This window comes from Vipera ursinii (genome assembly GCF_947247035.1).
Source record: "Vipera ursinii genome assembly, chromosome: 1".
NCBI classification, from domain to species: Eukaryota; Metazoa; Chordata; class Lepidosauria; order Squamata; family Viperidae; genus Vipera; species Vipera ursinii.
In genome coordinates this window covers 2021221-2039752 of record NC_139512.1, presented here as the reverse complement: position 1 = coordinate 2039752, position 18532 = coordinate 2021221, and the positions used below count along the sequence as shown (strand labels likewise).

The 18532-nt window shown below is 44.4% G+C and overlaps 1 protein-coding gene across 1 annotated transcript in view; it reads left to right on the top strand.

Annotated features, from left to right (window-relative positions):
* The window catches only part of ELL (elongation factor for RNA polymerase II), a 55745-nt gene extending 37760 nt beyond the window's left edge, over positions 1-17985 (top strand). Inside the window, exons 7-12 of the mRNA XM_083349534.1 lie at positions 4278-4374; positions 5740-6208; positions 10609-10675; positions 13208-13379; positions 13574-13618; positions 15076-17985. Coding sequence (XP_083205660.1) covers positions 4278-4374; positions 5740-6208; positions 10609-10675; positions 13208-13379; positions 13574-13618; positions 15076-15192 — 967 coding nt within the window. The 3' untranslated portion in view covers positions 15193-17985. The remainder of the gene's footprint in view (positions 1-4277; positions 4375-5739; positions 6209-10608; positions 10676-13207; positions 13380-13573; positions 13619-15075) is intronic.
* The last annotated feature ends 547 nt before the right edge of the window (positions 17986-18532 follow it).

Sequence of the window (18532 nt, the reverse complement as noted above, 5' to 3'; positions counted from 1 at the left end):
ACCCCTGGCCTAGGAGAACTACTAGTTTTTTAGTAGTTTCCTGGACGTCATAAGGGTGGGAGCTGTATGGATCTGCATGCCTGGAGGGCAGGCACTGTAACAGAATAGGCACTTCCTGGGTCCCGTAAGATGACACTCTTTGGTCAATAGGATCCGGAATATACACACCTTGCTTGATTTTACTGGCTGAGCAGAATCAAGAAGTATAATGCTGATCCAGTGGTCACTAACAGGCTACTTCCTTCCCCCACCTTGGTCATTAATACGTTTCCTCATTTGTTTTTGGTTTTTTTTTGTCTTGGAATCTGCTTTTGGAGAATATTCTCTGGCAATTACAGGCAGAAGGAAGACTGAGGTCTCCTTTTGGAGACTCCCCGTCAACATGACAAAAATGACAGATGTTTTTCCCTTTCAAAGTTAACCTCTTAGGGTAAGCTCACTTATGTTCTCGGATCAGACCAGCGATAGTTCACGCTGTTGCAACCTATTAGTGCCTCCACTCCGGCCATCTTTTGGCAAGTTGCTTTTAGAGATTGCAAGGGAAGCATGTTCTTGAGGGGAGCAACCATTTTAGGAGAGCGGAAGTCACAAAGGCCAGGTTTGCTGTGTCCTTAACTCTTGCCATTGTTTTTCATGGAGTTGTGAGATGGTAACTCCAGACATCACTCTTGGCTAAGCCATGCTGGCTTGAGCTGTTTTTGTGTCTCACTCCTTGAGGCCTCTGAGTGGCTTGAAGTTCTACAATGTCTGGAAATGGCCATTGGGATTTCCCATCCCAACTAAAAGTATATTTGGCCTTCCTGGGAGCTGCAGATTGCTTTCCTGTGGAATATAACATGTATAGGTAGTCCTCGACTTGACTGGCTACTTAGCAACCATTCAAAGTTATGACAGACCCCCCCCTCCCCCCGCCACCTCCCCAAAAAAAGGTACTTACCCATTTTCGAAGTTCTGATGGCCACATGCACACACATTCCTGCAATCACATGATCACACTTTGGGTGTTTGGCAACTGACTCAGTTTTATGGCTGTTTGCAGCATCCTGCGATCATGAGACCATAATTGTTTGTGTTTTTTTTTGCCCTTTTCTGGTGTCTATCTCTGCCCATTGGAAAATTGATTCACTTAATGACCACTGTGTTTGCTTAATGGCCACTGCAAAATGGGGCACGGTCATGTGGTGATCCACTTAAAAAGCATGACTTGCTATCATACATTCCAGGCTGAGTTACAATTGTACATCAAGGACTACCTGTAAGACTTTAGAACAGTGTTTCTCTAGCTTGAAGATGTGTGGATTTCAACTGCTGGACTTCCCTTACCAGCGTGCTGGGAATTGAAATTCACAAATCCTCAACATGCCAAGGTTGAGAAATGCCATTTTAAAACCTCAGTTTGAATTTGTAATAGCCCAGAATTGAGACTGACAGAGATTAAGCTCAAAAATCTCTTGTTAAATTGTATTTCCAAGTATCCCTTAACTGATCGTGCTGACTTAAGAATTCTAGGAATTTGTTCCACAACATTCCTTATTCCTAAATCATCTTCATTGTGCTCTAGATCAATATTTCTCAAGCTCGGCAACCAGTTGAGAAAGACTGCTCTAGATGCCTGGGAAAATAAGCTTAGAAATCTATGGCTAAAATCTGCATGAAATTGCAGGATCCTTGGAAGTAATAAATCGTGATTTTCAGTTTTGGAAAATGGGGGAATTACAGCCCGTTCCTCTCAGAGGCAAGCAAAACGGATCGAGAACAGAGTAAGAGGAGTTGAGCCAGTTTGCAAAACCTTGTCCCTTTGCTTTTTCTTGGGACAAGACACAGAATTATATTGTAATAACTGGAATATACTTTGTCGCCTTCTGGGCTTCTTTTGGTTCGTTTTTTGTTTGCCCAGGCAGCTTCATCCGTTCCACGCTCTATTTTTAGGTTACTGCTTATCCACAGGCCAAAAAAATAAATAGGAGAAGGAAAGGGGCATAAAAGTCACCACCTCTTTTTCCTCTGGAGGACTTGAATTGATACAGCCGTTCCAGCCCATGCCCTGATTCTGTGCAGTCTGTGTATAATTTGTAATTTTCCATTTAATTATAATTCAGTAGTTGGGTTTCGGTGCCCATTAGTTCCCCTCATTTGCCAAAGAAAACTCCCGGACGTTCAGATTCTTGTTAAACCAACAGCGTCTCTCCTCTGAGCCAGCTGGGTTTACAAACTGTGGAAATTGTGCAAACAGGACAGGAAAAAGGAAAGAGAGTTCTTGTTTGCCTTAGCAAAAAAAGAAAGTGTGTATGTGTGTGTGTGTGTGTGTGTGTGTGTGTGTGAATCAAATGGAAAACATGGCAATAGAAACAGAAGACATGACACATTGGGGAAATGGAGCCATCTCTTGCTTAATTAGCAGTGAGGAAGAGAAGCATTTGTGCGAGTCCTGTCTGTTTCCTGTGCACACACGCACACTCGCACACATCCCTGTACAACACCAGGAGTGGGAAACCCGCAGAGTCTGGCCAGGTGAACACTTACCTTTGCCTTTGTTTGCAGTTGCTGAAAAACACTTTCTGTCCTACAAAACGATTGCTGGCTTTCTGGTCAGGAAAAACCATCCAGCATTGGAGTAAAAAAATATGGTCAGCCTAAAATTTAATCTTCACCAGACGACCCTTGAATGGGTCATCCTTTGAGAGATAAGGTAGCAAAGTCTGATGTGATCAGAATAAACACTAAAGTTAGGCTGAACGTATTTTTTTTAATTCCAATGCGGGATGATCCCATGAGATCAAAGAGGAATTTATAGAATTTAAGAAGTCTGTATTAATTAAGAAGTTAGAACTTTCTAACAGGGAGGACAATTAACCAGTGGAACAGCTTGTCAGCAGAAGTTGTAGGTGCTTCACCACTGGAGGTTTTTAAGAAAAGATTGGACAACCACCTGTCTAAAATGGTATAGAGCAGGGATAGGCAACCTTGGCTCTTTTATGACTCGTGGACTTCAACTCCCAGAATTCCTCAGCCAACCATGTTGAATTCTGGGAGTTGAAGTCCACAAGTCATAAAAGAGCTAAGGTAGCCTACCCCTGGTATAGAGTCTCCCGCTTGAGCAGGGGGTTGGACTAGAAGACCTCCAAGGTCCCTTCCAGCTCTATTCTGATTGAATGGAACAGGAATAGGAATGCAATACGATACAATACAGGTAGTCCTTGATTTACAACAGTTCATTTAGTGACCGAAGTTACAACGGCAGTGAAAAAAGTAACTTATGACCATTTTTCACACTTTTGAGCATTGCAGCATCCCCATGGATACATGATTTATGTTTGGATGCTTGACAACTGACTCACATTTATGACGGTTGCAGTGTCCCAGAGTTACGTGATCTCCTTTGGCGACCTTCTGACAAGCAAAGTCAATGGGGAAACCAGATTCACTTAACAACCATGTTAGTAATTGTAAGAACTGCAGTGATTCAGTTAACAAATTGTGTTTGTAAATTGAGAACTACCTGTACAATACAATGCATGCTATGCTATGCTATACTACACTACACTACACTACTCTACACTTCACACTATACTACACTATAATGGCAAAGTGTGATTAGACACTCAAGGAATTTGTTTCCGGTGCATAAGCTTTCAGTGTATATGCAAAACACCAAAGTAATAATAATCATAATAACCAAGTAATCACCATAATTAATATATCATAAATAGAAAAAAATAATTGTAGTGGCAAATGAACTTATTCAATAATAAGTCAGTATTTACTTACTTAAGCTGATAAACAGAAGGACCACAGACAGGCAAAAAAGCAGTGGGAATTTCAAGTTTCAACTTCCTGCCAGCTTCCCCACTGTTTTTGCGGGAAAATGGCAAGGAGCATCAGAAATCACAGTCGTGCGACTGTGGGGATGGATGCTGCAGTGCCCACAACTTTGCAAATAAAACTGAGCATCATGGAAATATCAAAACCACAGGAGTAGTGGGTCGTGGATTTTTACTCATTCTTTTAAGTTAGGAGGTGTTAGGTTGCTTGAGTCAAAAATTGCTGTGGTATAATGTATTGTTTGGACTAAACGTGAGGGGACAAAAAAGCTAAACACAAAAGAGTTTTGGTCATACGTAGAGAGATAAGTAGTAAATGCCTTCCACCATTCAATGGAGTTTTTTAAAAATAACGTTTGGCTCTTCGATGCAGAATGTTTTAACTTGCTCCTGGCTCAGTGGCTTCGGTCGTTGATGCTTTACTTGAGAGCCAATGCTGGGCCGTTCTTTTTCCAGGAAACTCTGCCCGCCACAGAATCCCAGCTGCGTCCCTGAGAATCCTGCTCCCAGCCCGCCAAGGGACACCGCAAACGTTTCTTCCTCCCCTCCCCAGGTGAGTGGGAATCTCTCACGGCTTACATATCATCCAGGATATGAGGTTGATACACCTTTTCAGATTGGCCGGGCAGTTCCAGGCTTCAGTGCATACACAAATATTGTTGAAGGCCCTTGCTGTTGTCTTAAAAAACACACCCCCTTGTTCTAGTGTAAAGTTTCACTCGGAGGCAGCAGTTGTGTAAAGGGGCTTTCCAAGCCCATGCTGGCTGGGCTTGGTGTGCTGCAACGATTACCCCCATATCTGCCTTCCTCTTGCCTCCCATACTGTCAGAAGGTGGTTTGTAAAGCAGGCCTTCGTCACTCGGCTTCCTTGATGATGTGCGGGCTGCCCACAGGTGAGTTCCAGTTTCCTCTCCAGCTGGAGGCTGCCAGGGAGCTACTCGCTGGCCCCTCCCTCCCTGGTGGGAAGCAAGGCTACTCCACCCTTCCTCACATCAAGAGTTGAATTAAAAGGCTTTGCCTGCCTGTTCCATGAGACTTCTTGCTGCTTTTTTGCAGGAAGAGATTGGTGGTGGAGGAGGAGGATCTTTCCCCACCCCCCAAAAAAACCCCTAGCCCTTCGAACTGCTCAGAAGCGTTTCCGTGACTGACATTGAAAGCTGTTGTGGTCAGGCTAGTAGGACTTGGCTGAAGGAATGGGTACTTTCATCTAGGAAAGTGTAGCTTTCAATTTCCCTGATTGTCTATATGGAGATTCTCATCCGCCAGTCGTGGTTGTCCCAAAGGTGTTTTCCAAAAGGCAACTGGACTTTCTGGGGTATTATTATTTTTTTTCCTCGAAAAAGGTTTCGGTTTTTCTTCCCTCGAGAAGCTTCTTCAGTTCTAGCTTCTGTTTCAACTTCCCTGCTTTAAATTTATGTCCAGTTTTTATCTTTGGACCAGCCCTTTTTCAAACACGCCAACTTTTAAGATAAGCGGCCTTCAGGTCCCAGAATTCCTCAGCCAGCCAGAATTCTGGAAGTTGGAAGTCCACACATCTTAAAAAGTTGCCAAACACTGCTTTGAACACATGTACACAAAAATATGTGCTGAATAGTCCATACGTTACAAAACCTGCCCAAATGCCAAAAGAAGAGACATCTGTAGAATGTCACGGAGGAACGCTTGGGCAGGAGAAATCTGTGAACAGAGGGAAAGCACTATAACACCAGAATAGCAATATTATTGGCACTTGTGGGGTTTTTTTCCCCCCTTTATGGGAAAAGAAAATCAGTAAATGCCAAAATGAACACAAACGTGGCCTTGTATTGCCCCCTAGTGGCAATAGATATTTTTTTATTTATCGGATAAGTCCAGTTCTTATTTTGTATGCTTTTTCAAACATTGCTTTCATTGTTAATCTTGTTTCTGTTTTCCTCAGAAGCGACCCCAGCCCCTGGACTTTATTGACCCCCTCGCCAACAAAAAGCCAAGGATCTCTCACTGTGCCCAAAGGACTCAGCCCACTTTCAATGGCAAACTCAGCTCTGCCAATGGGAAAGAGACCTCTTTGCCCACAATGGGGGCGGCTGATTCAGTCAGCTCTAGCTCTCTTTTGCCCACTCTGGAGCTACCTAGGCCACATGACCCACTTGCTGATGTTAGCAATGATCTAAACCATAACGGCAAAGACTTTGAGATGGCAGAGCCGGCCGAAAGGCGGACAGCAAGCCGGTCGGCCGCAGCCCCTGCCCAGACGAGCAAGCACAATTGTGTTGCGCACTCGAAATCCAGGAAGAAGAAACATAAGGAACGAGAAAGGAAGGAGGAGCAGCAACAGGTCCACGAGAAGCCCAACTGTGAACTAAAGAAGGGTGGCTCCAAAATGATCCCCTCACAAGACAGTGCAGGTGAGGATGGGACCCAGGAAGGGTGCTGATGGATTTGGTGGTGTGTCAGATGCAGAGGCAACAAGAGACTTTGTAACACCTGGGACAGCTTCTGTGGCATCTGTCTACAGCTCTTTAAAGCAGCTGCATCTCCCTCTGTGATCAGGCAGCAGTTGTGCAATCCCAGGAAAAGACATGTTTAGTTTAAGGCAGGGTGTCCCAACAACATAGATATGCGATACCTGTGTATCTACAGCTTGATCCTTTGGGTGCAAACCTAAGCAAATACACAGTGGGAGGGGGGAGACGATAGGAGTATTGACTCATAAAAATATAATTGCTGGGTGGCAGTGATCTTGGTTTGAATATAAATCATTCCTTGTTCAGTCCATGATGCCACAAATAAAAAGGACAAGGAACAGCTAGTGAGAAATATGCTTCTCTAGACATTTATTTATTTATTTATTTATTTATTTTATTACATTTATATACCGCCCTTTCCCTGAGGACTCAGGGCGGTTTACAGGGAATTAAAAACCAACAATACAAAAGTTAAAACCAATTTAAAAGAGATTAAACTTAACCCTGTACAATTAAAACCCCGATTAAAATAAATTACTCCTCAGCCTGGGCCCGAGAGCTCGAAGAGCCAGGTCTTCAGGCCCCGGAGGAATGAACGGAGGTCGGGGGCAGTCCTCAGCTCCACTGGCAGCTGGTTCCAAAGGGCAGGCGCCCCCACTGAGAAGGCCCTATCCCTGGGTGTCACCCGCCGGCAATCTTACCGGTGGGACCCTGAGCAGACCCTCCCTGTGGGAGCGCACTGGACGAAGGGCATTTGATGCCGGCAGCAGGTGTTCCCTCAAATACCCCGGACCCAAGCCATGTAGGGCTTTATAGGTAATAACCAGCACCTTGAATTTCAACCGGAGGGCAACCGGAAGCCAATGCAGCTCGCAGAGTAGAGGTGTTACGTGGGAGTATCGGGAGACCCCCATTACAACTCGCGCGGCCACATTCTGCACCAGTTGAAGCCTCCGAGTGGTCCTCAAGGGCAGCCCCATGTAGAGAGCGTTACAGTAGTCCAAACGGGAGGTCACGAGCGCATGAGTAACTGTGCGCAGGGCATCTCGGTCCAGATAGGGACGCAACTGGCGCACCAGGCGAACCTGTGCAAAATTTCCCCTGGTCACGGCTCCTATGTGGTCTTCAAAATTGAGTCGTGAATCCAGGAGGACGCCCAAGTTGCGAGCCCTATCAACGGGGGGTAACACCTCAGCCCCCATCGTTAGAGGTGGAATAGTCTGGTTAACCCGAGATGCCGATATGCACAGCCACTCAGTCTTGGCGGGATTGAGACGAAGCCTGTTTCTCCCCATCCAGACCTGGACCGCCTCCAGGCACCAGGACATCACGGCGAGGGCATCACTGGGTTGGTTCGGGGTGGAAAGAAAAAGTTGGGTATCATAAGCGTACTGATGATACCCCACCCCGAAACCACGAATGATCTCGCCCAGCGGCTTCATATAGATGTTGAACAGGAGAGGCGAGAGAACCGACCCCTGAGGAACTCCACAAATGAGAGGCCTCGGGGCGGATCTCTGCCCTCCCGTCAACACCGACTGCGAGCGGCCCAGGAGATAGGAGGAGAACCACCGTAAAACGGTGCCTCCCACTCCCAGCCCCCTGAGACGCCGCAGCAGGATACCATGGTCGATGGTATCGAAAGCCGCTGAGAGATCTAATAGAACCAGGACAGAGGAGCAACCCCTGTCCCTAGCCCTCCAGAGATCATTCACCAGCGCGACCAATGCCGTCTCCGTGCTGTGTCCGGGTCTGAAACCCGATTGGTATGGGTCCAGATAATCAGTTTCCTCCAGGAACAGAGGAAGCTGATGCGCCACCACACTCTCAACAACCTTCGCCAAAAAGCGAAGGTTGGAGACTGGACGATAGTTATTTAAAACAGCCGGATCCAAAGCAGGCTTCTTGAGGAGGGGTCTCACCACCGCCTCCTTCAAGGCGGCAGGGAAGACACCCTCCTTCAAAGAAGCAGTTATTACTGCATGGAACCAGCCTCGTGTCCCCTCCCGGGCCGCATAAGCTAGCCAGGAGGGGCACGGATCCAACAAACAGGTGGTGGTGCTCAGTCTCCCCATGATCCTGTCCACATCATCAGGGGAAACAGGGTCGAACTCAGTCCAGATAACATGCTCAAGACCGCCCGATTCCTCCACATCAGACTCTGCCCAGTCAGAGTCCAGACCGGTCCGGATCTGAGCGATTTTGTCCGCCAGATGATGACTAAACTCCTCGGCTCGTCCCTGCAAGGGATCCTCCCTCACATCCTGGTTAAGGAGGGAGCGAGTTACCCTAAACAGGGCGGCCGGGCGATTACCTGCGGACATTGAAAAGCTGCTGCAAACCTGCAGAGATGAGACAGAGGTAGACAAATCAGTTGGCTAGCCAATTGGAAGGCAGTTTCTTTTGTGAGCATTCCTGTGGACTCCACACAGAATAGGAATTTTTGGTTGTGTTGTGTTAGTCCTCCTGCCTCGTAAGCTGCTTCATTTTGTTGGTCTTTGGCTTAAAAGTCCAGCACACAGAAGGCTGGTGGCTGTGCTGTTCTCAACATAATAAGCATTTTGACCCTCCAGAGTCATTCTCTGATGGCGTGGGAAGTGAGGAATTGCAATCCAGATTCTCTTTTACACCCTGCTAAGCAATTGCAGTAGCTTTGTTCCTTTTAATCTGAAGCAATCTAAAAGTTGCAAAATGGACAAACACTCAAGTTGAGTGGCTAGCGTTTTCAAACTGACTACCACAAAAAGTACAAGGAAGGGGAAGAGGCTTGAATCCTGATGTGGATGAAGATTCTCAGTCATCCAGGTAGAATTGTCTGGAAGTTGAACTGTGGTAACAGGACTTCTTTTCTTTTTAAAACATTTTCTTGCTTATCCAAGTAGCTTTTTCAGTTTGATTTAGGTTTGTTAAGGGAACCCATAAAAGTCCCCCAGTGTGATTTTATTTCTTACCTAATCTGAATAGGCTCATTAGGAGTGAGTAAGCAGAGAGTTGAAAATCCTGTTGAAAAATCTCATTTAACAACTTTACAATAGACCTCGTATGGAATGGAAGAATTGTTTACTTTTTATTTTAAGCTCCGTTTTTCCCATACATGGATATCCATTGTTGTAGCATGGACTAATCTTGTTCAATTGGCCTTTTATATTCTAAACCAAATCACCTTCCAATCCTAAAAGTGACCCATGTTTTTACGGACCAGCCTCACTTTGGATCCATAAGAGACAATTAGCGTTAGAAATACTGCTAACTACTAGTTTAATAATAATAATAATAATGAGTAAGTTGGAAGGGGGACCTTGGAGGCCATCTAGTCCAACCCCCTGCTCAGGCAGGAAACCCTATACCATTTCAGGCAAATGGCTGTCCAGTCTCCTCTTAAAAACCTCCAGTGTTGGAGCATTCACCACCTCTGGAGGCAGGTTGTTCCACTGGTTAATTGTTCTAACTGTCAGGAAGTTTCTCCTTAGTTCTAGTTTTTATACTTAATTGTGATAATAGGAAGTTGCTTTATACTCGAGTGGCATATCTAGTTGAATCAGAGGCTTCATAACAGCTTCTGATTCTTCCATGGATAACAATTACTGCTTAACTACCAAATGTGATAAAACCTGGGATCTCCTGTGCTCCAGGAATGAATGGAATAAATGAAAAGCCGTGATATTTTAAACTATTGCAAACTACAGCCTGGAGTTGTGATCAGCCTTTCTGATCCTTAATTATTATTTTTTTGCCCATATCTGAACCAAAAATGGAATTTAGAGTGAATGTTCACTCAGAGGTGTCCAACCTTGGCAACTTTTAAGAGTTGTGGAGTTCAACTCCTAGAATTCTTGAGCCGGTTTAGCTAACTGGGGAATTCTGGGAAGTGAAATCCACATGTCTTAAAGTTGGACATCTCCATTCAAGGCAGTACTGATACTAAACTTCCCCCTTTTTAATGAGCCATGAGTATCTGAATTATTTTTTCTGCACAACATCCCTGAATAATCCCGAATGGCATACAGAAGTAGCCCTATCCAGTCTAGCCGCCTACTTGCTAGCCATCCTGAGCTCTATTTTTTCAGATTCCCACTCTTGCATAAACAGATATTTCTTATTGATCCACAAACACTTTTATCCACATTTATTTACAACTGTTAACAATATTTTTTCAAGCGGTACTATTTTAGCTTATCCTAAAGAGAGTCCTTGATCTTTGTGAATTTCTGTCAGGTTTGCACACCACGTCATTAAATCTTGCGAAGCTGTTTTAAAGCTTTTGAGGGTGATTTTTAGAGCATTGATCTGAGAATGTCGACAGTCCCATTACTTTCTTTCTCCCTTTCTCCTCCTCCTAGGTTTAAACAGGACGTGCGACAGCTCCAGTGTTCCATCTTCTACATCAGAGAGGCCAGACTACTTGCTGTAAGTGTGGAAGGATCGGGGCTGTTGTACTGAACAGTAAGAGAGCAGCTGTTGCATCAGAACTTGTATGAGCACTTGCATCTCATTAAAGCTGCAAAACTACTTTTCAGCATGCAGAGACCTGGAAAAAAAAGAGAGAGCTGCTTTCATTATAAGCCATGAGCTGCTGTGCTTGAACAAATCCAGAAATATCTCTCCCAATGATTATTGAAGCAGAGAGAAGTAGTTTCTGGCTTAAAACCGTCCAGTTTAGCAACCATTTAAAGTTGCAATGGCACTGAAAAAAGTTACAACCGTTGCAGCATACCCACAGTCACATGTCAAAATTCAGGTGCTGGGCAACAGGCATGTGTTTACAACTAGCAAGTCCCGGGTCATGTAATCACCATTTGCGACTTTCACAGTCAGCTTCCCGCAAGCAGTGTTACTGAAGGAAGTCAGATGGGCTTAACAGCTGCAGAATTGACTTAACAACGATTTCCTTAACACTCGTGGCAAAAAAAGTTATAAAACTCACTTAACCATCTTGCTTAGCAGTGGACAATCTGGTCTCAATTTCAGTTGTAAGTTGAGGAGTTCTTGGATAGGTGATAAAATTCAGTTGAGGATTTCCCTTCATAAAGGAGCTAGCCCAATGTACCAGCAATAGATAGATGCATGTTTTATTGTTCATTGTTCATGGCTGGTTTTCCTTTTATTTATTTGTTTGTTTATAGCCCGCCTTTACTATTTTTACAAATAACTCACAAGTGGCGAACATATACAAGCACACCTTCCTCCTCCTATTTACACTACAATAACCTTGTGAGGTGGGTTGTGCTGAGAGAGAGTGACTGGCCCAAAATCACCCAGCTGGGTTACATGCCTAAGGCGGGACTTGAACTCACAGTCTCTTGCTTTCTAGCCTGGTGCCTTAACCACTAGACCAGGGATAGGCAACCTTGGCTCTTTAATGACTCGTGGACTTCAACTCCCAGAATTCCTGAGCTAACATGGCTGGCTGAGGAATTCTGGGAGTTGAAGTCCACGAGTCATAAAAGAGCCAAGGTTGCCTACCCCTGCCCTAAACCAAACTGTCTCTCTTTGTCAATGAGCAACTCACCCCTCTGTCCATTTTCCTTACATTCAGTTAAACTGTTCTGTTAATGGCCACCAGCATAGCAGCAAATATTACGAGCAGATGGTATTAGGTGAAGAATTGCTAACACTTCCCTTTGTTTGTCTTCAGCCGCCTGTTAATCATCTTGTTGGTTAATCCTAAAATATTACTCATCTGAATGCAGCTGCACCATCTGTTTGGCTAACAATAGCACAATATTGACTGTCAGGTTCTTACAACTTTCTAGTCATTAGAGTCATTCCTTATCACTTGCGACTTTATATTTCCACTGTTCTTCTGGGGCCTGATATCACACCAGCCTTCCTCACCATGAGGCTCTGGATGGGCTGCATTGCTCCCTAGGACCAAATAGTCGGGGAAAGCAGCAGGCTGGGGAAGGTCACGATCAGTAAAGGTCACCCATTAGTCTGGGTGTGGAAGGTTTAGGCCCGGGGTAGGCAACCGTGGCTCTTTTATGACTCATGGACTTCAACTCCCAGAATTCCTGAGCCAGCCATGCTGGCTCAGGAATTCTGGGAGTTGAAGTCCATGAGTCATAAAAGAGCCAAGGTTGCCTACCCCTGGTTTAGGCTTAGAAAAGTAGGTGAAATGCAAATGCTATCTACAGGTAGTCCTCGACCTTTATAACCATTCATTTAGGACAGTTCGAGGTTACAACCTACCTGGAAAAGGGAAGATACAAGCCAGTTCCGGCCACGTTTGTGGTTGTTTGCACCATCCTGCCGCCACGTGACTGCATTTTAATTTAATTTAATTTAATTATGGGACTTGTATGCCGCCCTATCTCCCGAAGGACTCAGGGCGGCTAACAACAATAAAACAATAAAAACAATGAATACAAATATTAAAAGAGATTAAATTTTACAAAGCCCCACTAAAAACCAATAAAAATTAAAACCCCCGTCATCAGTCCAGGTCGGCCAGTTAGAAAAGGTATGTCTTTAGGTCGCGACGAAAGGACCGGAGATCTGGGGCTGTCCGAAGTTCTTGGGGGAGCTGATTCCAAAGGGCAGGCGCCCCGACAGAGAAGGCCCTCCCCCTGGGGGTTGCCAGCCAACATTGTCTGGCCGACGGCACCCTGAGGAGACCCTCCCTGTGTGAGCGCACAGGGCGATGGGAAGTTGTTCCTGGCAGCAGACAGTCCTGTTTTGTGACATCAACTGGCACTCATTTCAGGTTTTTGATAAAAACTCTGCCCATCTTTGCTTTACGTTCACCACATTCACTTCACCACCACAAAAAAAGTCACAAGGTCCAGTTGTCACAGGACTGATCCAATTTACGACAGTCATGACTTAACAACAACCATAATGGGCAGGCTCTACTCTAGTCGTAACTTGAAAGGACCTCCTGTAATTGTTTCCTTTGGGGCTATTTCATTTTTTTTTTCTTCATTCTTATCGCTGCTCCAGAAAATATGGCGCCATCTCTTCCTCGGAGCAACGTCAGAGCTACAAGAACGATTTCAACGCGGAGTATGGCGAGTATCGTGACCTCCACGCTCGTATTGAGCGGATAACCCGACGGTTCATGCAGCTGGATTCAGAACTAAAGCAGCTATCTCAGGGCTCGGAAGAATACAAGGTGGGGAGCTCAGAGGGTTGGCCAACGTCAGCAGCTGGCGCTTCTGGGCAGTTGAAGAAGATTGGAGAGGAAACCAAAGTATCTTGGCTGCAAGCTAAGGCAGCCTCTTCAATCCGCCGATGCCTTTGCAGAAAGAAATCTGCAGAAATGTTTTTAGAAATCATTGTAATACGTGGCATGTCATTCTTTTGCAGATTATCCACGATCAGATCTTGCAAGAATACCGAAAAATTAAAAAGGTGAGTCACTTGAGCTCCTTGTTCAAAATCAAATGCATTTTGAGATGAGAGAACCAGGGATGAAACATCCTAAATCCTCATTTTCTCACTTGAGAAAACCCTGGCTTGATTGGAAGCAGCTTGGCTGAAGGAAACGGATTAAACTGGCCTTCCTATGCTTGACTCCTTGCACAATCGCAGCTCCCTCAGTGCCAGGGCCGTCTCTGATTCCTGGATCTTGTTCTCTAGCTGATCTGGGGAAAGCACCACGTTAGAGAAAAAAGCTTCAGTTAGACCGGCTGTAAGAAATGGAGCCTGGCAACAAGTTATCTGCCATAATGGCTAATTTTAAAATTCGAAAATCCTTTTTTTTAAAAAAAGCCATTTCTAAAAGACTGCAGGTGGGGTAGAATGAATGAAATGGGACCCCGAATTCTTGTGCCTGTTACTGGAATTCGACAGCATACAAAAGGTATATTGCAGCTATCCAATAAACTACTACTTTTAATATGATTTAACTCATAGTAAGCATTACCTGTTGCTAGATGAAGTGTGTCAGATGGCAGAAACCAGCAAGAGGCAGCCCTTATTTTTCTTGCTATCAGATGACAGCATCTGCTCACTTTCCTTCCTTCCTTCTTTTTTGTTTCCTAGAACGCTTAACTCAAGTTGGACAGGCAATTATTTGCCTGGTATTTTTATCCTAACTGAAGGCACTACCTCTTTTTTACTTTCTTATTTAATCCTGAAGGTAGTCCTTGATTTACCACTGGTCACTTACCAATCATTTGAAGTTAAGACAGACTCGCCTTGGGGCTGCTTGTGACCCAACTAAAAGTACCAAAGGTCCCGGGGGGGAGGGGGGGGAAGCGTGGTCATGTGGCTGAACTTTGGGCACATAGCAATAGGGTCACATTTGCGACCATTTGCTGCGTTCCAGAGTCATGTGATTCCATTTTACGATGGTTTCGATGAATTTTGGCACTTCTGGTTTTCTGCAAAACTACACCCGTGCCAAACCAATGGGTTTGCTTAACAACTGGGGTTGCTTAATGACCACCACAAAAAAGGGTCATAAAGTAGGGTTGTACACATGATCAGGCTACGATCTTCATGACTTATGATCAGGGTGGGCGGACTCCATTACAGTCATAAGTTGAGAACCGTCTGAAACTCAAGGTGACGAACATACATGTTGTCTCCTCCTCCTATTTTCCCCACAACAATAAGCCAGTGGGTTAGGGTGGGCTGAGGAAGAAAGTGGCCCGCATCTGGCTTTCATGCCTAAGGCAGGACTAGAACTCTCAGTCTCCCGGTGATTGACCCAAAGTTGCCCAATCAGCTTTCACAACATAGGGCAGGACAAGAACTCACAAGTCTCCTGGTTTCTAATCCGGTGCCTTAACCGCTAGCGCAGACTCCTTTCCCTACCGTAACATAGTCAACCTTGTTCTCTTTCTTTTTTTTCTCCCCGGCAGACTAACCCAAATTACAGCCAGGAGAAGAACCGCTGTGAATATCTCCACAACAAACTGGCCCATATCAAAAAACTGATAGCTGAATACGACCAACAGCAGTTTCAGTCTTGGCACTGAGCCGGGGGCGGGGGCGGGGGGCTGAGTGAGACACCCAGATGGACGTCAACCTGTGAACAAGTCCCACAGCGAGGGAGAAGTCAGTCTCCAGCTTCCTGGGCTCAATGACTCAAGGATTTAATCCCCGGGAGAAGTCCATCACTGTACTGTACACACCCAGGAACCAATGTGGCTTAATCTCAGCGTTTTAAACTCTTTGTCTCTTCCCAGATATTAAAAAAAAGCAGTTAAAGAAAGGAAAGTTTGCGTATTCTTAGATGCCAACAAATGACCTTTCCTCCCCAAGAATTGACTGTTCTTATCCTCCCCACACACCTCCCAATAAGCAAAGGGTTGTCTGGGCTCTGTTGCAAATTCTACCAGCTGGGGGAGAGCTCACTGTCCCGGGGTGGGAGGGAACAACTCCATATACAAACCTGTCTGTCCGCTGTCCATTAAATTCTTGCATAACTCACTGCTTTCTTGTTTGTATTTCTGCAATCTCCCCTTTCCTTCCTGGCCAGGATTTATAGTGAACCAATTGGGAGCCGGATGCTGCTTTTAATGTCCCTAGCATGGCTGGCCATTGTCAGAGAAGTTTCTTCAACTTTCCTGCCTTCTCTATGCAGCAGCTTAGTTTTATGAATTGCCGACTGCCCAGACAGAATCTGTTATCTATCTGGACGTTAATTTTAAAGAGGGGAATCTTAGAATGAAGCTTGTTTCTGTGATCAAGATGAACGAGTCCCGTTTCACTGTGAATGATCCTCAGATCTTTCTGTGGTCTCAGTTGGTGGGACCCTTTAAACCCCCCCCCAATAATAGTAAATAGCAGAGGGGGGGAAAGGGAGGCATGGTAAAATGTAGGGTCTGAGCTCCCCCCCCCTATTTTTTAGCTGAACTTCTCCAAAGGGAACGACACAAAATCAAAGCTCGTATTAGAGAGGGATGCTACTTTTCTGAAGAATATATCCAATTTCTTTTTGTTTTTCTGCTTTGCTCGTTTGCCAGCCCCAAAAAACCACGAGCTGCCAGCCAGAGGATTAAAAAGCACAATTCTGCATCTGCCTCCTCCCCTTCCCCCCCCCCCCCCCCCATTTCTAATTTTGTCATTGTGACCTTCCTCTTCTACATCCGTTGGAATTTGAAAGGTATGCTTGGAAATATTTTGTGAAATGAGCTGTTCTGACCATCCTGGTAGTTTGAATTTTGAATCCAGAACATATTTCAGTTCAGGTTTTAGACAGATGTTTTGAGCTTGTGGCAGGATTATTTCCCAGCATGGATGAAGCAACATATTTCTTATTCAAAATGTTTTTATCGCCCCCCCCCCCCCCCGATAGAAATGGTGTCCTGCCTGAGGCTGCCACTTTTTCTCCTGATCTTTTCCTTCGAGTTAAAATCGCCCAGGATTTTTTTTTTTAAAAAAAGTCTCTCTGCAGTTTTTCACTCTTGACCATTCTTGCCGTACGGCAGGGCAGAGATGGGAGGGTTATTTGCCAAACACTTAAGATAAGGCTGGCTGAGGATAAGATTGGGAGCACTCCATCTTCTGCTTGTTTGTAAACAGATTTCTCGTGCTGGAGGAGATGATTTTAAAAGCAGAGAAGCTAAACACAGGAACAGAGCAGATGGGAGTGGATGAACCCGGTTCTAGGCATTTAACTCAGGCATTCAAATTAATTTTCTTCTGCTGCAGTTCTTGTGTTAGATTGAAATGCAAACATTTTAGCTTCTGTGGACTTTCCCAAATGCCAGTTGGAGTCTGGTCCCAAACTGAAGTCAAATACTCCTGTTATGAGTGTTAAGACTTCACACCCCGCTCTTAAATTTTTGTAGTTGTGAAAAAGATGTGACTTACAAGGGAGAGGGGGGGATATTTTCAGCAGGCAATTTGTGTGTTGTCATGAGGTGCCATTTCCTGTGAAACAATGCTGATCAGTTTATGAGGCATTGGCAAGGCGGGAGGCAAACTGTAGTATGTGCATCCTATACAGGACTCAGACTTCAGTCTTGTGTGCTCCAGTCCTCCTCTTTATCCCATTTTAATCGGCACTTCCAACTTCTGACAATCCTAAATCCAAGCCTTACCATTGTAGGACTGGGCTATCACTGAGAAAGCATCATAGCAACGTTACAAGGGAATCCAGTTTATGACAAAAAATAGTAATTGGGTCTGTTTCTTGAAAGCTCTTAATGGAGGTTGGTGGCACAGCGCAAAACACATCAAATCTAAATTCCCTTAAATAAGGAACAATGCGAAATGGAAGGGCTGTAAGTTGACTGTTCTCTCTTTAATCTTTTTTTTGGGGGGAAATCTTGCAGAGTTGGGAGGGGGGAACAAATATTTTTGGAGGGAAATTATTAAGAGAGGGATCTCGGTTCTTTATATGATAATCTGCTCAATATAATATTTTTGCAAATCAGAGTTGGATACAAAGATGTATTGTGTACATTACACAAGTGTGTGTATATAAATATAATAAAATATATATTCTGGAACTTTCTAGAATTTGGAACAGATATTTAATGACTATCCAAAAGAGGGAAAGTACTGTGAGGTTCTGCTTTGCTGCTTCATTCTGAGACTGTTTAAACGAGCATAGTTTTGTTTTTTGATTTTAAAGGTATGTCATCTGCTTTATTGCCATCTTAGCAGTTTATAAAGCTCCAGGCAAATATTTCTGCAGGGGTAGGTGGATCTTTGTAAAACATCTCCCCTCAAAAGCCTATTTGAATATGATTTAATTTATTCATAACGTGTTTTTGTAATACTTGTAAAATGACAAATAAAAAGATACTTTGAGCCATTAAGCTGTTTACAAAAGAATTAAAAGAAAAACAGTTTTTTCACGCTGCCAAAATTATACTGTTTAAAATAGCATTTCGGCCTTCTTTTTCTCTTCTGAAAAAATGGTGAGGACGGATTCATACACACAGAGGGAAAAATAAAACACAAAGCTGAACACTGACTTTTATTATTTTTTGCAGCACATAATAAAATCATAGTATTGGAAATGCATACAGGCTTTTTTGACATCTGTGTCTCGGTGTCCCAGGCACTGTGACCTTTTAAAGTGCTGAGCTCTTACGTGAATTTTGAGAGAATCTCTGGCTTTGGGATTTCTGTGATCTGAGGGGGTCCTAGAAGTGAACATGCTGAATAGAATCTATCCCACTTTCCATTAAAGAGTTCCAAGTAGGGTACATGGAACAATCTGCCTGTTAGAAAGATTGGACCAACGAGAGAATGACTGACAGATTCAACCGGCAGTCTTGTCAGAAATGGAATTCTTCACTCATTAGAAAAACGTGAGGTAATGGAAACTTAACAGATAGTCCTCGACTTACAACCATTCAT